We start from the raw sequence: 22,093 nt of genomic DNA on the forward strand, positions 1-22,093 counted from the left end.
GCAGGGGGAGCAGCAGGCAGAGGGGGAGGAAGCAGGCTCTCCCCTGAGCAAGGAGCTTGATGTGGGACTTGATTCCAGGACCTTGGGATCAGGACCTGAGCCAAAGGTAGACACTCAACTGACTGAGGCACCTGGGCGTCCCTAAAAAATATTTTGAAAGGAGTGCCCAGGTGGCCCAGTTGATTAAGTGTCTGCTATTGGCTTAGGCCATGATTCCACGCTTGTGGGATTGAGCCTCCATTGGGCTCCCTCCACAGTGGGGAGGCTGCTTCTTCCTCTCAGTCTGTGCTCCCCTCTCCCGCTGTGCTCTCTCCAAATAAATAAGTCTTTTTTTAAGATTTTTATTTATTTATTTGACAGAGAGAGACCACAAGTAGGCAGAGAGAGAAGAGGAAGCAGGCTCCCCACGGAGCAGAGAGCCCAATGTGGGGCTCGATCCCGGGACGCTGGGATCATGACCTGAGCAGAAGGCAGAGGCCTAACCTACTGAGCCACCCAGGCTCCCCATCAAATAAATAAGTCTTAAAAAAAAAATCTCTTCACCAAACATGGGGCTTGAACTCTCAACACTGAGATTACATGCTCTACCAAATGAACCAGCTGGTCACCCCTTCTGTCATTACTTCTTAATTTTTTAAAAATTTCTCCCTTTAACCTTCTATTTCTCTTGAAGCATTAACTGTTAAAAGTTTATTTTTGTGTTCCTTCTTTGTGTGTAGTCCTCACTTTTATTTCTGAGTAAGAAAAAGACCTAATGCTATTTATATATCATTTTCTTTATGCTCAGTGCCTTTTTAAAAGATTTTATTTATTTGAGAGAGAGAGCATGAGCAGGGGGAAGGGTGTTCTGAGGGGTGGGGATGGGGAGAGAGAAGCAGCAGACCCCTCTACCCTGAGATCATGGCCTGAGCCAAAGTCAGACCTTTAACCAACTGAGCCACCCAGGTATGCACACTGCCTTTTAGTTTTGTTTTTTTTTTTTTTTTCTAAAGATTTTATTTATTTATTTGACAGAGAGAGATCACAAGTAGGCAGAGAGAGTGAGAGGGAAGCAGGCTCCCTGCTGAGCAGAGAGCCCGATGCGGGACTCGATCCCAGGACCCTGAGATCACGACCCGAGCTGAAGGCAGCGGCTTAAACCACTGAGCCACCCAGACGCCCCTGCCTTTTAGTTTTGAGACAGAAGATAGCCTTATTCGCTAGGTAGGGTGGGGGGGGGGGGTGGGGTGGGGGTGTGTGTGTGTGTGTGTGTGTGTGTGTGTGTGTGTGTGTGTGTGTGTGTGTGTGTATTCATTGGTTATTGGAGTATTGCCTTACTCCTTATTGTTTTTCTTATAATAACTTTGTATGGGATTTGACCATTATTTTTCTGTCACTCATTTTTTTTTTTTTTTTTAGATTTTATTTATTTATCTGACAGATAGCACAAGTAGGCAGAGGCAAGCAGAGGGTGGGGGGGAAGCAGGCTCCCCGGCAATCAGAGAGCCGGATGCAGGGCTTGATCCCAGCACCCAGGTGCTCCTCTGTCGTTCATTGTTACGTGCAGTGAGTTTTCTTTTGTACTTTCAGATGGCAGCATGGTTCTGAGTTGCTTTTCTAATTTAAGAGTTTCTTTACTATGTAATTATGTTGGCTTACTTTCTGAGATTTCCTGACCCCACCCCTCCCCCAGTGTGGACCTTGTTTACTTTCCTCTATATGTGGTTTAATTTTGATTCTGCTAGTCATTTTCTCTTAATGAGCCCTGGATGGTTAGTTTCAAGAGTTGATAATGGTGGGGCACCTGGGTGGCTCAGCAGGTTAAGCTTCCCACTCTTGATCTTGGCTCAGGTCATTATCTCGGCTCATGTCATGATCTTAGGGTCCTGGGATTGAGATACTATATCTGTGGGTGGTTTTTCTTTACATGTTTGTATTTGGAGGCTTATGAGGGATACTATGTCATCTAGTTTTATGATAATATTGTTGTCCATGGGATTTTGATTTTGCTCTAAAGTTGAAGGAGTAGTTTAAAGAACTCTTCTTACATACTCTTTTTTTTTTTTTTAAAGATTTTATTTATTTATTTGACAGAGGGATCACAAGTAGGCAGAGAGGCAGGCAGAGAGAGAGGAAGGGAAAGGCTCCCTGCTGAGTAGAGAGCCCGATGTGGGGCTCAATCCCACTGAGCCACCCAGGAGCCCCTCTTGTTACATTCTCTTAATGAGATTTTTTTTTTTAAGATTTTATTTATTTATTTGACAGAGAGAGAAAGAGATCACAATCAGGCAGGCAGAGAGAAGGGGGGAAGCAGGCTCCCTGACGAGCAGAGAGCCTGATCCACGGGGCTCGATCCCAGGACCCTGAAATCATGACCTGAGCCAAAGGCAGAGGCTTACCCCTCTGAGCCACCCAGGTGTCCCTTCTAATGAGATTTTTAACATGGTGCCACTTTTGCTCTTTTATTTCCTTCTATATATTTTTTAAATTTTTTATTAATTTTTTATTTTTTTATAAACATATAATGTATTTTTATCCCCAGGGGTACAGGTCTGTGAATCACCAGGTTTGCACACTTCACAGCACTCACCATAGCACATACCCTCCCCAATGTCCATAACCCCACTCCCTCCAGCAACCCTCAGTTTGTTTTGCGAGATTAAGAGTCACTTATGGTTTGTCTTCTTCTATATTTTATATCTGTATACACATGTACATAGTATACATGTATTAATATATACATTATTTTTAGTTATTTCAGTATTCAGTTATTCCATTGTCAGTTTCTGGTAATGTCCCTTGTAGCATGTTTCCCCATTCTAGTATAGTATCATTACATACCCCTTTGGTTTGACCTGTATCTTTAGTCTAGCTAACTCTTAGCCTTTGTCTTCCAAAATTCTGGCAATTTAGAAAAAGAAAATAAGCCAGGTTTTTTTTTTTTAATATTTTATTTATTTATTTGACAGAGAGAGAAAGATCACAAGTAGGCAGGGAGGCAGGCAGAGAGAGGAGGAAGCAGGCTTTTCACGGAGCAGAGAGCCCGACGCGGGGCTCGATCCCAGGACCCTGGGATCACGACCTGAGCCAAAGGCAGAGGCTTTAACCCACTGAGCCACCCAGGCGCCCCAAATAAGCCAGTTTTAATATAAAATATTCTTTGGGCCTTCTGGGTTCCTCAATCAATTAAAAGTCCAGCTCTTGGTTTTTGGCTCAGGTCTCTGGGATCAAGCCTAGTGCCCAGCAGGGAGTCTGCTTCTCTCTCACCAACCGCTCCTTACCCTGCTCATATGCTTGCACTCTTTCTCTCAAATAAATAGATAATTTACATTATCTATTTGACAGTGAGAGATCACAAATAGGTAGAGAGGCAGGCAGAAAGAGAGGGGAAGCAGGCCCCCCGCTGAGCAGAAAGCTGGATGCGGGGCTTGATCCCAGGACCCTGGGATCATGATCTGAGCCAAAGGTAGAGACTTAACCCACTGAGCCACCCAGGCCACCTCTAAAAGAATAATTCTTTAAAAAAAAAAAAAAAAAATTCTTCAAAAAAAAAAAAAAAAATTCTTCAATGTGAATTTGTTTGATACTTCCTCATGATTAGATTTAGGTTATAGAACTCTGATTGGAATACCACACAGGACTTTCGAGTATTTCTCAGATTATGGTGGGTGGAGTTATGTCATATCTATCTGCCCCTCACTGAAGATGTTGATTCATTCAGTCCAGAGTTGCTGTATTTCCTCTAATTTATTAACTATGTTTTACTTAGCAGCTAAAAAGCAATCATGTGGGGACACTTTGAGACCATGTGCAAATAGTACGTTCCTCATGCAACTTTCCCCTTAGAATTAGCTTTTATTAATGATTACTGACTTAACTAATCTTTACTATCTTGCCACATGAAGATTTTCCAGCTTGGTAGTGTTTTTATCAATGTAACATTACTAAGTATATGTTAAAAAGATTACCCTTATTTAGTGACTTTAGAAATAAAAATTAGACTAAATAGAGACCATTTTTCATTGATTAAATTGGACTTTTTTTTTTTAAGTTGGAAAGATTTTGAGGAAACAGGCTGTTTTATTCTGCTGATGGAGAATAAATCTTTGTAGCTGGTGTGCAGAGAATTTTTGAACAGATGGTATGAATTGTTTTTCTTTCTTTTTTCCTTTTTTTTATATTTAAATTCAATTAGCCAACATATAGTACATCATTAGTTTCAGATGTACAAAACATTTTTCTAGATACTTCTTTGGTCAGCAATTTCACATCTTTGTATTTATTGCAAGAAATCTATCATGGATATGTGTACAAATTATAAGACTAGATCTTTGTAGTGTTTGAACAGAAAAGTTGTTATTAGCTCCTGGATTTTTTTTCCCTTCATTCTCTATGCTGATTCATTAATTTAAATGGTTTAACTTTTAAAATATTTATGTTGGGAGTTAGTAAAGGTTTTAGTTAACAAGGGTAATATTTTTACTTTATTATTATTATTATCATCATTATTTAAAGATTGTATTTATTTGAGAGAGAGAAAGTGAGGTAGTATGAATGGAGAGGGAAGTGGGGAGAGAGGGGAAGAAGGCAGCTCTCTGCTGAACAGGGAGCCCAACTCAGGGCTCCATCTCTGGCTCCTGGGATCAGGACCTGAGCTGAAGGCAGACACTTAACTGACTGAGCCTCCCAGGGGTTATATTATTTCAGTAAATTTTCAGAGTAATTTTAGGTTCATCGGAAAGTTGCATGGAAATAGTACAGAGAGTTCCTATATGCATGTTCCTCAGTTTCCTGTTACCATAATCAAGATACCTTTGTCAAAACTAACAAACCAAATTGGTATATTACTAAATAGCGCACAGAATTAATTAATTAGTTAATTAATTTAAAGATTTTATTTATTACTTGGTAGAGGGAGCACGAGTGGGGTGAGGGGCAGAGGGAGAAACAGATCCCTGTCGAGCAGGTTTCTGCTAAGCATAACCTTAAGTATGTAGGAAGGTAGATGCCTAACCAACTGAGCCACCCAGGCACCCCTAAAAATAGTATTTATTTAGTAAAATACAGATTTGCTCTTCAGAGCTGACCAGGATATTTTTTTTTTTTAAGATTTTATTTATTTATTTGACAGAGATCACAAGTAGACAGAGAGGCAGGCAGAGAGAGAGAGAGAGGGAAGCAGGCTCCCTGCTGAGCAGAGAGCCGGATGTGGGGCTCAATCCCAGGACCTTGGGACCTTGATCCCAGGACCCTGAGATCGTGACCTGAGCGGAAGGCATCGGCTTAACCCACTGAGCCACCCAGGCGCCCCAGACCAGGATATCTTAAAAGAATTGACAGCAGTGTTTTTTTGTTTTTTGACAGATATGCTGGTTCTAAGCCTGTGTCCTAGCAGTCTCCACTGTTTACTGTTCTTCTAATTTTCTGTTGTTCTTACTTACTCCATTTCCCCAGGGCAAAGAACATTTAAATGAGTCACATGGCCAGTTAAGATGAGTAATAACTAGGTCATTTGACCAAAAGAATGGGACTCTTATGCCATTTAATTTGATGTTTATTTGGCTTTTGGAAGCAGGTTGTAAACATTTGAGAGCTCTAATCACTGTTTTTGTTACCATAGCACTGTAGTACTTGACCTTTTTATCTTTTTGCAGGAGATTTTGGCATCTAACTTGTATTTTATGTGCTGAGATCTTTTTAATAATTTTGTGTGTACTTTTCAGGCAACAGCTGAACAGATGCGTCTTGCTCAAGTGATCTTTGATAAAAATGATTCAGAATTTGAAGCTAAAGTTAAACAGGTATGTTTGTGGCAAAGGATACTATTATTTTGGTAGTAAAATCTTCCTAGTCACTAAAATGTTACCAACAATGAGCTAGACATTGTGGAGAAGCACATTAACCTTGTCTGTACCTGTGTATAGAACGTACATTAAATATTTGGCAAGTTCTCAGAAAGTTTTGTTTAATGTTAAGAACCGAATTGCCTTCTCCAAAATTGGTGATGATGAATCCAAACATATGCTGGAAAAATATAACATTAAATTTTAGTTTGATGTCTTCATTTACAACTCCAATGAGAGGCTTTTTTGGTAATAAAAATTTCAAAGTCTTCTTCCCTGATAAGGCTGCTTTTCCTTTCAAGATTCTAGAAATCAAGCTGTATAACCCTTACCTCGGCCCAGACCCTGGTAGAGGTCTATAAGTAATTGCTGGAATGACTGTCCCACAGTGAACTTGTTACTGAGAGTTAGCTGGAAAAGGAAAGAAACCTTGGTTCTTTTCACTGCTACTGTAAAGAATTACAGAACAGCAGAATGAAAGTGAACAGAGTTTTATTAAAGTACATCCCAAGGGAGAAGCTGGCTAGTCAAGAGAAACAATGGCCTTGGAAACTTGGTAGTGTGGCCTTTTCTTTTGGGCAGCCCTAGAGTTGCAACAGTTGAGTGACAGGCCTGGATTATATAATAATTAGCCAGCTACCATATTCTTTCCCAAGTTGTATTCAAAATGCCTGCATGGGATACCAAACTGCAACATTATTTCTATTTTAGAGATATTAGGTCAAATAAGGACAAGCTACTGCTTTCTGCACAAGTGCAACAAGCACAACAAATGTAGCTCTTACTCCTGCCCAGGATGTTGTAACGACAAACCCGCTGCTAGATGGGTAGAATGGGGCGGTACCCAGTCTTCCTCATTTGGGGCTCTCCATCTTGATATCTAAGGTCCATCATCCTGTTGCTCATGCCTAGCTTCCTGCCTAACTTTTTAGCCCTTTACTGTGTAAACTCTTTGTTAATAATTACAGTTGCTGGGGTGCCTGGGTGGCTCAGTTGGTTAAGCGACTGCCTTCAGCTCAGGTCATGATCCCAGAGTCCTGGGATCGAGTCCCACATTGGGCTCTCAGCTCCATGGGGAGCCTGCTTCTCCCTCTGACCTCCCCTCATATGCTCTCTCACTCTGTCTCTCTCTCTCTCAAATAAATAAAATCTTTAAAAAATAAATTACAGTTGCTGTCATTAGACTAATTATAATAATTTTAGAGGGCCACAAAAAGGATTTATTAAAAATGATAGCACTTATTTTCCGGAATGAAATTTATGTATAGTTTGAGACCTAATTCTGCATATCATATTGTCTTTTATCTGACTCATATAGCAGATACACAAAAAGGAGCACTGGTCCAGGAGTTCAGAGTCTTATGGTTAAATTTCAGTTTGATCTCTTACTATTCCAATCACTGGGGGGTAATTTTGATATTTAATGTGCATCTTATTACTGGTATATTACAGGCGTTGGGTTAATAGAGACACTGATAAAAACTGACACTAGTTGATACCCAAAGACCAAAGGACTGGAAAGCTGTAGAGTGTGTAGAACTTTCACCATGATATGGCAGGGCAGAAAGCAGAGAGCGTGGTACAGTGCAAAGAGTTCTATTCATGAGATCAGGATACGTGGATTCCACATAGGCCTTCCTGTTAATTAGTTCTTTGACCACAGAGAAATCACTTCAGATGTTGGTGTCAAACTATTTTGAACAGGTGGTATACACTAAAACAGTTAAATATGTGTAAAACACAAGAGATATTTAAATCATACATTCGTTTGCTGGTAATTGAGAAGCTTGTATATTGTATCTAATTTGTGATTGTACTTGTGATGAAAATGTTAAAATAGCTTAATATCTCCTTTTTTCTTTTTTTAAGATTTTATTTATTTATTTGACAGAGAGAGAGAGATCACAAGTAGAGAGGCAGGCAGAGAGAGAGGGGGAAGCAGTCTCCCCACTGAGCAGGGAGCCCGATGCGGGGTTCGATCCCAGGACGCTGAGACCATGACCTGAGCTGAAGGCAGAGGCTTAACCCACTGAGCCACCCCGGCGCCCCTTAATCTCCCTTGTTAAAGAGAGTGTACCAAGGGGCTTTCTTTGATTACTTCAGCTTGAAGCTGCTTGCACAAGTACTATGTCTAGGAGTGAGTTTGTGAGAGCTGTAGAATTGCACTTGTGAGATCTTTGGGTATTGTCACTTACGATGTATATGGAGTCTTCTAATCCAAGCAGTGATAAACCACATAGGGAATGTTTTCTTTGTATAACATAGTTGGACTAGATGTTCTGTTATGGTGGCCACATATACTTTGAGTATTTCAGAAATTTGGGAATATACTTAGAGTAGTTCAGAATTTTGGGAATCCTAGGCCATTGAACTAAGTTGGAGTAGTCAGAGCTGATCCTGAGTATGCTGAGAATGTTGATGTATATATGTGTATGTGTGTACTGCTCATTAATAATCTGATACTTAGTCTTCTTGGAGGAGAGTTGATTTGTTGTTTGACTCTCTGTATTGATGAAAAGACAAGTGATGGTCACAAAAAGCAGGTAAACCTGTAAACCTGGAAGGAGGTCGTTTTCATGTGGAAGGATTGTGTAATTTCTATTTTTAAATAGAAAAATCTTAAAATTGGTATGCAGTGCCATTTTAAGGTCTCCTTAACCATTTTATAATTTTAACAGCTTATGGAAGTGACGGGGAAAAATCAGGATGAATGTATAGTGGCCCTTCATGACTGTAATGGAGATGTGAACAAAGCTATCAATATATTGCTGGAAGGGAATTCAGACACGGTAAGAATTATTAATAACTACTGTTAACTGATTTGCAGTGCTAAGATTTATCTCCAATTCCCTGTTGCATTTTGGACTTATCTTTTTGGGGGGGGGGAGGGCATTATGGGTTCCACTCCATGTTTAAGACCAGAAAGAACACTCACCTGAAATGACTGTTCTTGTTACACATGGTTTCTTCATGAAGTTGTAGAATCTGAAGACTTGAAAAGGAACTTGGTGATCTACCCCAGCCTTACATAGTTTCCAAATTCTCTGGGCCTGTGGACATTTTCACCATTTGAAAAACTTCTCTTGGTTTCACTGCTCATGTTTGTTCATCTCAGTTGTCATCTTTTATTACTCCTTATATCTCTAGACTAACCAAAAACCAGAGTTTGCTGTATATCTGTTTGCTTATGTGTGAATATTCTGTAGACACATTTTCATGACCATTTGACAGATAAAATAAGAAAGAAAGGTATTGTTGTTTTAAGCCTAGTAAATTTTTTTTTTTTTTTTTTAATTTGACAGAGAGAGAGATCGTAAGTAGGCAGAGAGAGTGAGAGGGAAGCAGGCTCCCCGCTGAGCAGAGAGCCGGATGTGGGACTCGATCCCAGGACCCTGAGATCATGAACTGAGCCGAAGGCAGCGGCTGAAACCACTGAGCCACCCAGGCGCCCTAAGCATAGTAAATTTTGAGGACTGTGCAGGCACACTAAAGCTTAGCCCTTTTATTTTAGGAAGGATACAACTAAAGCCGCACAAGGCAGTGTCAGCCCTAATTTCTTGATTCTCCATGGAGATTGCACTATCTTGTCTTGTCTCTTTTCTTTTCCTGTTTTTTTTTCTTTTCGTTTCATTTCTTTTCTGTTCTTTTCTTCCCTTTCCCTCCCTTTCCCCTTCCCCCTCCCCTGCTCTCCCCTTTTCTTTTCTTCAATTTTATTTATGAGATAGAGAGAAAGTGAAGGGAGGGGTAGAGAGGGAGAAGGGGGGGTCCCCGCTCAGGGCTCAGTCATAGAACTGGGGTATCATGACCTGAGCTGAAGGCAGCTGCTTAACCAACTGAGCTATCCAGACACGCTGCGCAGTGTTTCATTTTTGTTTTCTTTCAAAATTAATTAATTAACTAATTTGAGAGAATGAGCAAGGGGAGGGGTGAAGGGAGAGGGAGAAGCAGGCTCCCCGCTGAGCAGGGAGCCCAATGCCAGGCTCGATCCCAGGACTCTGGGATCATGACCTGAGTCAAAGGTAGATGCTAACTGACTTAAACCACCCAGGTGCCCCTCATTTGTATTTTCAGATCACCATTTCAAAACAGATTAAAACAAATAATGATTCTCCTTTAGATGGGGTATAAGGATGAACACAACCAGCGTGCCTTCCTTGTCACTGTTCGGGTTTAATCAGGTTCTCATTTTTTTTTTTTTATTTTTAAAATACATGATTTATAAGTATTTAGAAGTCTTACAGATAATTTAGATAGAACAATAAAATAAAACCCCCTCTAAACATATTACCCCTATATAAACATTTGGTCTCTCTGTCTCTGTCTCTCTTTCCTTTTCTCTACTTCCACATCTATTTCTCCATCTCATCTACCTATCTGTATTTTTAACATACATATTTTTTCAGGTTCTCATTTTTAAGGATAAGGTTGTATTAGGGACAGGCTATATAAAAATTGAACTGTTGTGACAAGCTCAGTAGTAAAATGATTATCTTTATTTAATATGAAATAAGCAGAATGAGTAATGTAAGAATGAGGTGTTTGGGATAGTATTTCACTATCTGTGTATAAAAGTATCTATGGGTAAAATTCCATGCAAGATAACACTAGTCTGTCAGTTTGTTGGGTAAATACATTATGTTAAGTGTCAAAATAAAAAAATTTTGAATAGTTTTTGTTTGCTGATACTTAGGCTTATATTTTCTGGGTTTATAAAATATGAGGAATGTGTTTACTTTTTTTAAAAGATTTTATTTATTTATTTGAGAGAGAAAAAGACAGTGAGAGAGGGAGCACAAGCCATGGGAGAGGGGAGAAGCAGGCTTCACGCTGAGCAGGGAGCCTGATATAGGGCTCCATCCCAGGATCCTGGGATCATGACCTGGGCCACAGTTACCACTTAATGACTGAGCCACCCAGGTGCCCTGGGAATGTGTTAACCTGATTGCTAATGGATGCAGTATAGAATGGCTCTTAATTTTTGTTTCTTTGTGTTTGTCTTGTTTTTGTAGAGAGGGAGAGAGATTGGGAGAGAGACATAGGGGAGAGGGGGAGACAGAATCTTAAGCAGGCTACATACCAGTGTAGAACATGACTCAGGGCTCTATCTCTCAACCCTGAGATGATGACCCAAGCCAAAGAGTTGGACATTTGGGTTGCCTGGGTGACTCAGTGGGTTAAGCTTCTGCCCTCGACTAAGGTCATGATCTCAAGGTCCTGGCATCAAGCCCTGCATCGGGCTCTCTGTTCAGCGGGGAGCCTGACCCCCACCCTGCCCTGGCCTATCTCTCTGTCAAATAAATAAATGAAATCTTAAAAAAAAAAAAAAAAAAGGTTCAAAACTTAACTGACTGAGCCACCCAGACACCCCTAAACTACCTCCTTTATACATATTTTATATATATATAATCGCTGTGAATAAATGAAATATTGCCAAATTGTTTATTGGAGGGCCGATTTTTTTTATATGTTTAAGTTAGGTTAGAATACTACTTTGTGTTGTCCTTCCTTTAGCTCTAGCTGACTTAATTCTTTCTCTGGTGGGGGGTGAATTTTCAAGCCCCCCCCTTTTTTTAAAAGATTTTATTTATGTATTTGACAGAAATCACAGGTTGTCAGAGAGGCAGGCAGAGAGTGTGAGGGAAGCAGGCTCCCCGCCGAGCAGAGAGCCCAATGGCGGGCTTGATCCCAGGACCCTGAGACCATGACCTGAGCCAAAGGCAGAGGCTTAACCCGCTGAGCCACCCAGGCACCCCTGAATATTCAAGTCTTAAATAAATGTCCAGTTCTCTGTGTTTTATTGAGTTTTAACTTCTCACACTCCTTTGGGACTGAATTCAAAGGAGGTAGTTCTGGGTTGAATGGTGAAGAACATCTTTGGTTACGTTGAGTGTGGAAATTACATAGTGAGGTTGGATCTAGTTTGGTTTCTTTATAGATCAGAAAACATCAAATTAGGGCATGAATAACAGACACAAGAGGCGTATACTGGTTGAGAGACAAGAAGGCTGTGGTAGAAACGGAGAGCCAGAGTGAAAGTCCTTTTGAAATTCTGGTTTGTTTAGGATCATTCTTCCATAGTGTTTGTCTTGTTGCCTACCTGATTGCTGTCTCTAGGAGCCATGACTAACCAGCTGTAAGGAATGCCTACCTTCCCCTGACTAGGATAGAGTTTATTGGAGTGGAGTTGCTAGAGAAAATAAACACGGTAGGGTTGCAAGAATGTTTAAAATAAACCATGAAAGCGAACAAATCTTGTCCTATTGACTAACCGTATTTTGTGCCAGGATCTTCTGAAACAAAATTATTATTTTAAAGATTTTATTTATTTATTTGAGGGAGAGAGGGAACGAGAGAGAAGACAAGCAGGGGAGGGACAGACGGAGAGGAAGAAACAGGCTACTGCCTAGCAGGGAACCAGATGCAGGGCTCACTCCAAGGACCCTAGGATCATGACCTGAGCCAAACATAGACCCTAACCAGGCACCCCTGAAACAAAATTATTCTTTGGTGGGGGGAGTTAGGTTGAATTGTCCCTAGTAATTTTTTTCCTTTTTTTAAAGATTTTATTCATTTATTTGATGGATTACAAATATGCAGAGAGGCAGGCGGTGGAGGAGGGTGGGGAGCAGGCTCCCTGCCGAGCAGAGAGCCTGATGCGAGGGGCTTGATCCCAGGAGCCTGAGATCCTGACCTGAGCTGAAGGCAGAGATTTAACCCACTGAGCACCCAGTTGCCCCTGTCCCTGGTAATTTTAAGAATGAGTTTGTTTTTCTCGAGGAGGAGCTGTTAAAATAAAACATTCAGCATGATCATAAGTACTAATAAAGCTTTTATTTCATTATAATGCTGTTTTGAGTGACAGAATCATTATGAAATATCAGTCTCTTGCATTAATGTACCCTTTTTTTTTTTTAAGTAATTTATTTGTGTTGTGTGGGTCCTGGCAAATAGGAGTTGGGGGAGTGATTTTTTTTTTTTTTTAAAGATTTATTTATTTGACAGAGATCACAAATAGGCAGAGAAGCAGGCAGAGAGAGAGGAAGAAGCAGGCTCCCCGCTGAGCAGAGAGCACCATGTGGGGCTCGATTCCAGGACCCCGGGATCATGACCCGAACCGAAGGCAGAGGCTTCAACCCATTGAGTCACCCAGGCGCCCCGGGGGAGTGATTTTTAATGAGCTGGCCTGGAAAGCTACCTTTCTGATTACTAAATGCAGTGTCTGGGAGGACCATTCTTCCTTTTAGAGTTTCTTCAGACCTATTCTACAAGTAGCCAAGTACAGATGACAAAGGTTATCAGAAGTTCCATTTATGTTGAAAGTTTGTGTGCATCCTCACAGACTGTTGTGCCAAGTGTGCGATACTTTCTTTAACATTTACAGTGGCATTAGACCAATTGCCCCTTAAGTTTGCTCTCCTTACTTTCCCCCACAAATAAGTTCTTGTCAGTCTTAGTAGATTTCACAAGCCCAAGACTTACTTGTGGCCATTGTTGGCTTAATGAAATGGGTTAAGATGTTTTTCTCAAATGTTTCACATACAGGGGCACCTGGATGGCTCAGTCGGTTAAGAATCTGCCTTTGGACAGGTCATTTTCCCGGAGTTCTGGGACTGAGCCTCTCCATCAGGCTTCCTGCTTAGCAGGGAGTCTGCTTCTCCCTCTGCCCTTCACCCTGCTTGTGCTTGTGTGGGCACTCTCTCTCTCACAAAAATAGGTAAATCTTTAAAAAAAAAAAAAAAAAAAGACAATGGAAATTGTATACATATACACCTGTGCTGACTCTACCATGTGTAATTTTTCTAGGTCTTCTAGAATTTACTTTTTGTCATGTTAACCTAAGAGGACAGGATTTTGTCTTGCATAGGTGCCTTGTTTATTCATATTAGCAAGCATAATTGAATTCATACAATTATTTCTCTGGAATAAACAAGCTTTATTATTTTCTCTATTTAAAAAGCAATGCAGAGGGATGCCTGGGTGCCTCAGTCAGTTGAGCAGATTTGCCTTTGGCTCAGGTCATGATATCAGGGTTCTTGGATCGAGCCCTACATTGGGCTCTGTGCTTGGTGGAGCGTCTGCTTCTCCCTCTCCCTCTGTGTGCATGTGCGATCTCTTCTGTCTCTCAGATAAATCTTAAACAACACCAGTGTGGAATGATAAATTAAATTCAACATCCTCATTTAGATAACTACTCCTTTCTTCAGTATATATATATATATATGTGGGCTTTTCTTTGAACTAAAAAATATAATCCTATTTTATAAACTGTTGTTAGCTTGCTACACTTATATCATGGATCTCTTTCTGTGTATACCTGGATAACTTTTTTTTTCCCTAAAGATTTTATTTATTTGAGAGAGAGAGTGTGCATGCATGCGCGAGAGCATTAGCAGAGGGGAGAAGAAGGAGAGGGAAAAGGAGAGAGGGAGAAGCTCAGTGCTGGCTCCATTCCAGAGCCTAGGGTCCCAGGATCATGACCTGAGCTAAAGGCAAATTGTTGACCTATTGAGCCACCGATTGAGGCACCCAGGTGCTCCACCTGGATAGCTCTAAGTGGCTACATACTGCTCCCTTTGTGCATGTTTTAGAGTATAATCTCTTAAGGTAGACATTTGGAGAATCCCCCATCCTTCATTGTAACGATTGTCTGTGTATAAAAGCTTGCACAATTATAAATTTAATAGAATTGCTTGGCTAAAAGCTGTGAACTAACTAAAGTTTGGGTATTATTCCCAGGTAGACTTGTAGGAAGATTAGAATAGATGGGTATTCACCAGAAGTGAATATGCCAGATTATTCTGCGAAACTGCCAATTGTTGATTTTTAAAAAAATATTGATCAAAACTTAAAGTTGGAAAATAACTTGTTTTAATTTTTATTTTTTTCACATCTTATGATTTTATCTGTAACTAAATACATGGGTTCAGTAGAGGTTTGTAGATGTCAAAAAAATTCTTGCCAAAAAAGCGTTGTAAATCTGGCCTCCACTGTTTTGAAAGTAATTCAGCTATGTTTCTTTAATTTTAATTAGTTTCTAGTGCTTATGTTGATTTGGATATACAATATTAGTAATTTCCTTTTGTTCCTGAGAATTTTTTTTTTTTTTTTTTTTTTTTATTTGACAGAGAGAGATCACAAGTAGACAGAGAGGCAGGCAGAGAGAGAGAGAGGGAAGCAGTCTCCCCGCTGAGCAGAGAACCCGATGCGGGACTCGATCCCAGGACCCTGAGATCATGACCTGAGCCGAAGGCAGCGGCTTAACCCACTGAGCCACCCAGGCGATTTTTTTTAAGCTTAAAATAGTTCTTGCTCTTATTTTGGGATTGAATCACTTCAAATCCCTTGTGAAATGAGGTAGATGATGACAAAGTAAACAGAAACAAATGGGCCAGTTTGGGGATTTCTCAGTAATGTAACTTTATTGATATCCTAATACCACTTATTTTTACAAGGACGAAGTGTTCTTTTCTCAGCAATTTATATATATATATATATATATAATTATGATTTCAATTACCATTAGAATTAGAGGAGAGGCAGAGAAGGGAGGTTATATAAATTATTTGACTTTTCATTAGAAACATGTCTTTTTATTTTTTAAAAATATTTTTATTTATTTATTTGACAGCAAGAGAGGGAACACAAGCAGAGTAGAGGGAGAAGCAGGCTTCCTGCTGAGCAGGGACCCCCCAACCCCCATGGGTTGATCCCAGGAGCCTGAGATCATGACCTGAGGCGAAGGCAGATGCTTAATGACTGAGCCATGCAGGTGCCCCGGAAACACATCTTTGTGGTTGAAATTTGGAGTACTTAGTTTAAAAAACAAAACAAAACAAAACCCAAATTTATTTGCCTACCTTTAAATTTTTTTAGGTTGTTACTTTGGTTAACTGAATAGAGCAAGTTATTGCTGAGGTTTTAGGGAAGCATTTTAATGTAATTTTGTATTCTTTGAGCTAATTTACTTATTCATATGTTTAAGGCCATTGCTTAGGTGGAGGTGGCATAGTCTTGGGGAAATGACCTTTATTTTTAAATCAGCATAGGAAAAGGCTCTGGTGGAACAACGTACAGTGTGTTGTTAATTCAGTTAGTTGCTATACTCTTCTGTGCTGTATCTGGCAACAGGAGCTTAGCAAGAGTTTTGCTGTCTTTATCATCAGAAAGTAGAAAGATATGGATAAGAATTAAAATGGTAGGCAAATGAGCTGCAGGGCATGGGTTATTAGGTCTGAAAGCACATATGATATGCACATATCCTTGATAATTATATACACTTTGAATGACAACTCTGGCCACTCTTGTCTTTGGTAGACTTCATGGGAGACTGTAGGGGGAAAGAAGAAGAATTTTGGAAAAGAAAGTTCAGAAAACAAAGAGAATAGAGAGAAGAGAAGTGAGAGAGAAATAAATCGTGGACGTGGAAACAACAACCGGAAAGGAAGAGGTGGCAATCGCGGGAGAGAGTGTAAGTACATTTCTCCTCAAAAATTTTTTTTTGAAAATTTTTATGCACACTGAAAAGCTGAAAGAGTGGTCCAACGAATGCCCATAAATCTAGTTCCTCAATGCAGTGTTTGTTATTATAGGTAACACTTAATAATGAGCTAACTGCATAGTTTATTAGAGCTGTAACCGATGCAATTTCATATTAGCATTTACCTGGGGTGTAGATAGTGTATTGTGTGTCTTAAGACTGCCTTCTGTTATGTATCAAGTACACCCTCTAATTTTAAAGTGAGGTTTTCATTCACTGATAGATAATGCTGTTTATTCTTCCCACTTAATGGATACTCATTATAATAGGTAAGGATTAGTTTAAGAGGGAGATTGTCAAATAGGGAAGATTTTTCTTAGTCCTTTCATTTGACCCGTATTTTGGCATCATTACCTATACACTACCTTCTGGGCAGACATACTGTCTTAGGGACTTTTGCTAGTTTATTTATTCCACAGATGTTTACTGAGTACCTACTCTGTGGCAGGTACTCTAATAGAGCAATGAATAAAACAGATCTTTGCTTTCCTAAAACTTTTAATGAAGGTAGAATGAGATGTGACAATAAGAAAGAGAAGTAATATGTTTTACAGTAATATGATATTTTAATGTTATATGTGAAAATTAAGCCACTAGATTCTAATGGGAAATTCTAATGGGAAAATTCTAATGGGCAAAACAGAGGCAGCAAGATGTTGATTTTAGGGAAGAGTTTGGCAAATTTAAATGGAGTCGCCATGGCAGTTAGGCCCTTAGAGAGATGAGGAGACCAAGCTGTGCTCAGAATTTATGTATTATATGGAGTCATTAATGCCATTGTAGGGGTGAGGAGAAGACAAGACTCTGCTGGCATATACTGGATAGCATCTTAGGAAAACCTGTCTCCCACACTAATTTTTTCAGCAACTCATTATTTCCTTGGTATTGCTGTTTTGCTGCTCTAGGCCTTTCCAGGCTTTGAACCTAACTAGTAAGCCAGTTTTGTTGTGTATTATACATAGCTGCAGAACAAATGTTTTTTGCAGCAAACTTGGTTTAGGGAAGGGCAAGTCCAACTAGAAGGAAGAAAAAAGTGGGTACCTAGTTTTAATTTCCTTACAGAATTTTCATCTACAAATTAAGTGAGCTGTGCTCTCAGTTTTTGAGTCACTTTTATTTGGTTTTGTTTTTACTGTTTTCTGATCCCTCTCGTTAAGTTTTAGCCTTTTAAAAAATAGCCTTTTTGTCCTTGCCTTTGATAGCTCTTACGTACAGTGATGTACATGAGGTGCTCTTTTCTTCCATAGTTAGAGGCGAGGAGAATGGTATTGATTGCAGTCAAGGGGACAAGCCTTCAGACCGTGGCAAGCGAGCTCGTGGCAGAGGTAAGACAGAATAAGGGGGAAGGAGATGAGGCAGGCTGTTGGTGTATGTACTTCATCAAGGCCTGGCAGTGTGCTCTGGGAGAAGAACTGATCTGCAGTCTTTGCATTTGTTCACTGATGGCTATGAATGAAATGTTTGGGTTTATGTAAGTTTGAGAAAACTTACTGGTTGGTTTCACCCAAGCTGAGAAAGGCCTTTTAATGAATAATTTAAAATTTGAAGCTCTGATCAAATAGTCATTAAATTCTTCTCTGTTGTGTTTTACCCATATGATACTGGTTTTAAAATGAAAAGTATTTGCCCATTCATTAGCTCTTTCTTATCCCCCAGTATTTTTTATTAGTGATCATTTTTTAACATTGATGAACTTGGGATGTCATTAAGCCACTTTAATAATGTAATTTCATGTACTTCAGAGTCGTGACTGAATTTTCTCAGGGTCATAAAATCAAGATACACGATGTAATATGCAGATCCTGCTTTGTTTCAGTGGATGAGCTACCTTAACTTTTTGTTTGATCCATTTTATTTCATTTTTCTTTTTAAGATTTTATTTTTGAGCAATCTCTGTACCTAACATGGGGCTTGAACGCACAACCTCACAACCCCAAAGAACAGGAGTCTCAGGCTCTCCAGACCAAGCCAGCCAGGAGCCTCTCTTTGATTTATTATTATCGTCATTATTATTATTATTTTAAAGATTTTATTTACCTATTTGACAGAGAGATCACAAGTAGGCAGACAGGCAGGCAGAGGGGGAGGAGGAAGCAGGCTCCCCACTGAGCAGAGAGCCCGATACAGGGCTCGAACCCAGGATCCTAAGATCATGACCTGAGCTGAAGGCAAAGGCTTAACCCACTGAGCCACCCAGGTGCCCCTCTTTGATGTATTATTAAATGCAGTTGTGTCTGCTCTCTGCAGAACAGTTCATAGTGGCAGAATTTTTTTTACCAGAAATATTATTATTTTTAAAGATTTTATTTATTTATTTGACACAGAGAGAAAGAGAGAGAGATCACAAGTAGGCAGAGAGGCAGGCAGAGAGAGAGGGGGAAGCAGGCTCCCCACTGAACAGAGAGCCTGTTACGGGTCTTGATCCCAGGACCCTGAGCTCATGACCTGAGCTGAAGGCAGAGGCTTAACCTGCTGAGCCACCCAGGCACGCTTTACTAGCAATATTATTAAGCATAGAAGTAATGCAGGCACTGTATGTTAATTACCTAAAATTAAAATTAAAAAAAGAACGTAGGCAGTATGCATACTACCAACTCCATTGGCTGTTCATTCATTCAACAATCATTTACTAAAATACTACATATGCCAAAGGTAAAACATTATCCAGAGATTAGAGAAGGCAAAACTATGTACTGATTTGCCAGGCAGAGGCAAAATAAGATTAGAATTACTTACTTGACAGAGAGAGGGAGAGAGTATGGAGTATACAAGCAGGAGGAGCAGCAGGCAGAAGGAGAGGGTGAAAAGTAGGCTCCCTGGTGATCAGAGAGCCTGATACAGGGCTAGATACCAGGACCCTGAGATCCTGACCTGAGCCAAAGGCAGAGGCCTAGCCAACTAAACCACCCAGGCCCCTATCTAACCAATTTTAATTGTAATGTCCTTTTCTAGCCTTTTAAAATTATGATCGATTTCAAATTTAGACTAAGTGGGGAGAATAGTCAGATGAACCATATGTCCCCTCCTTCTTAGTTAACAACACTTAAAGATTTCAGCCATGTTGGTTTTATAGATCTCCTTCCTACCTTCTCTGCAGAAATATATATATATTTTTAAAGATTTTATTTATTTATTTGATAGACAGAGATCACAAGTAGGCAGAGAGGCAGAGAGAGAGAGAGAGAGAGGAGGAAGCAGGCCCCCTGCTAAGCAGAGAGCCTCAGAACTCTGAGATCATGACCTGAGCTGAAGGCAGAGGCTTTAACCCACTGAGCCACCCAGGCGTCCTCTGCAGAAATATTTTATTTTACTTTTTATTTTATTTTTTAAAAGATTTTATTTATTTATTTGACAGAGATGACAAGCAGGCAGAGAGGCAGGCAGAGAGAGAGGGGGGAAGCAGGCTCCCTGCTGAGCAGAGAGCCTGATGTGGGGCTTGATCCCAGGACCCTGGAATCATGACCTAAGCTGAAGGCAGAGGCCTTAACCCACTGAGCCATCCAGGCGCCCCTGCAGAAATATTTTAAAGTAGATTTTTTGGGTCACTTTACCTCTAATTTCTATGGTAAGCACCTCTGAAAAAGGTAAGACACTTTCATATATAACCATAATGCTATTTTAGCAGTTCAAAAAGTCATAGTAAACTTTTGGTATCATCTAATATTTAACCCATGTATAAATTTTCCTGATTATTTGAAAAAATGTCTTTTCATGGATTTCTTTGAATCAGGATTGAAACAATACTTATATATTACGTATTTTGATTCTCTTTAAAGTATAGTCTTCTAACTTATTTCTTCCTCCTTTTTTTCTCTTTACTGTTAATTTGTTGTCCAAACCATGTTACTTTTCCTTTAGGATGTCATGTTTCACACTATGCATTGATTTTTTGTTTCTTGTGGTGTCACTTAGTTTACTTCTTTAGCCCCCTTATCTCCTGTAAATGTAAGTTAGCTTTAAAGATTTGAGTCAAGGTCAGTTTTTAAGTAAGCATAGAGGAGGTTATGTATTCTATATTGCACTGCATCTAAAAACATGTTTATGTTTTCCTTTTAATTTCTTTAGTGGTGTTTAGGTTAATGAATGAGTTGTCCATTTTTAGTGAATTTATTTATCAGTAGGTTTTAGGTTAATTGGATTTCTGAACATAATCCCTTATTGGTTTTTATGGTTTAGTTTTTATTTTTTTTTAAATTCATTAAAAATTTTTTTATTTGAGAGCATATGCGAGCAGGCTGGGAGTAGGGCAGAGGGAGAGGGAAAGATTCCTAGCAGAGTCGGTGTTGAGCATGGAGCATGATGGGCTCTATCCCACAACCCTGAGCTGAAATCAAGAGCTGGCTGCGCAACCGACTGAGCCACTCAGATACCCAATGGTTTCATTTTAAAAAGAATTCTCTTGGCATTCAAGATGAGGATTGCAGTATGTGTAATTCCATTTTTTATTTTCTTTGTGACAAGAGTAGTCTGCTCAGGGGAAGCATTGGGCCTTGCTTGGTCTCTCCAATGTTGAGGGCTATAGCTAGGCTTGTTTTTGTGGTCCTTACGTAAGTCTTTAGAGTTGCCTATCTACAGAATGATGTTCTCTTTGTGAGTTTTACCAAAGTGGAATAATTAATAATAGTTGATACTCACTGTGAGTGCTTTATTGTGTAGTAGGCCTTTTACTTGTAATTTACATGTATTTTCCTTTAATCCCCCAGTAAAACTCTGAGGATTGTCTGTGCTGCTGGTGGTATTCTCATTTTACAGATGAGAGAACTGAGTCTTTTTTTTTTTTTTTAAAGATTTTATTTTTTGTTTGACAGAGTGAGTGAGCACAAGCACGGGGAGTAACAGGCAAAAGGAGAGGGGGAAGCAGGCTCCTCGTGGAGCAAGGATCCCAGTGTGGGGCTCGGTCCCAGGACCCTGGGGATCATAACCTGAACTGAAGGCAGACACTTACCTGACTGAGCCACCCAAGTGTCCCTGGAACTCACATTCTTCAGGGAGATGAAGGGAGGAAGGGAGAGTGTCACAGTGGATAGTAGGCTGGTTATCTATCTTCTTGCGTCCTTCCTTCCTTCAAGGACTCAGATTTATTTATTTATTTTTATGGTTTTTTTTTTTTTTTTTTTTTCCGAGTATTAGAGGTAGACATAAATTGCTTTTTTTTTTTTTTTTAAAGATTTTGTTTGTTTGTTTATTAGATAGAGATTACATGTAGGCAGAGAGGCAGGCAGAGAGAGGGAGAGAGGAGGAAGCAGGCTCCCTGCAGAGCAGAGAGCCTGATGTGGGGCTCGATCCCAGGATCCTAGGATCATGACCTGAGCCGAAAGCAGAGGCTTTAACCCACTGAGCCACCCAGGCGCCTCTAAATTGCTTTTCTTTATGAAAAGATGGAAAGGCTTAATTAGGGAGTCCTCTGAAACCATGTCTGCTTGGAACTGTTGTTAGACACTCTGGATTGAGGGATCCAAAGCAAGTAAAATCTGATAGAATGATGATACTGGCTTGCTTTGAAATCCCTAATTCAATACCTGATCTTTTGCTTTTGGTTTTTTTTTATTTTCTTTTCTTTTTTTTTTTTTTATTTGACAGAAAGAGAGACAGCAAGAGAGGGAACACAAGCAGGGGAGTGGGAGTGGGAGAAGCAGTCTTCCCGTTGAGCAAGGGGCCTGACGTGGGGCTGGATCCCAGGGTCTTGGGATCACCACCTGAACCGAAGGCAGACTCCTAACAACTGAGCCACCCA

At 40.0% G+C, this 22,093-nt stretch overlaps 1 protein-coding gene across 5 annotated transcripts in view; it reads left to right on the top strand.

Annotated features, from left to right (window-relative positions):
- The window catches only part of UBAP2 (ubiquitin associated protein 2), a 133,755-nt gene that overhangs the window by 53,724 nt on the left and 57,938 nt on the right, over positions 1 to 22,093 (top strand). For 4 of the 5 annotated variants that reach the window (XM_046022437.1, XM_046022436.1, XM_046022439.1 and 1 more), the window contains exons 3-6: positions 5,703 to 5,780; positions 8,501 to 8,611; positions 16,137 to 16,290; positions 17,607 to 17,684. In XM_046022437.1, coding sequence (XP_045878393.1) covers positions 5,703 to 5,780; positions 8,501 to 8,611; positions 16,137 to 16,290; positions 17,607 to 17,684 — 421 coding nt within the window. Of the gene's footprint in view, positions 1 to 4,030; positions 4,121 to 5,702; positions 5,781 to 8,500; positions 8,612 to 16,136; positions 16,291 to 17,606; positions 17,685 to 22,093 lie in introns of all 5 variants that reach the window. The other variant, XM_046022438.1, reaches the window with a different exon arrangement.

This window comes from Meles meles, chromosome 11 (assembly GCF_922984935.1).
Source record: "Meles meles chromosome 11, mMelMel3.1 paternal haplotype, whole genome shotgun sequence".
Lineage (NCBI taxonomy): Eukaryota > Metazoa > Chordata > Mammalia > Carnivora > Mustelidae > Meles > Meles meles.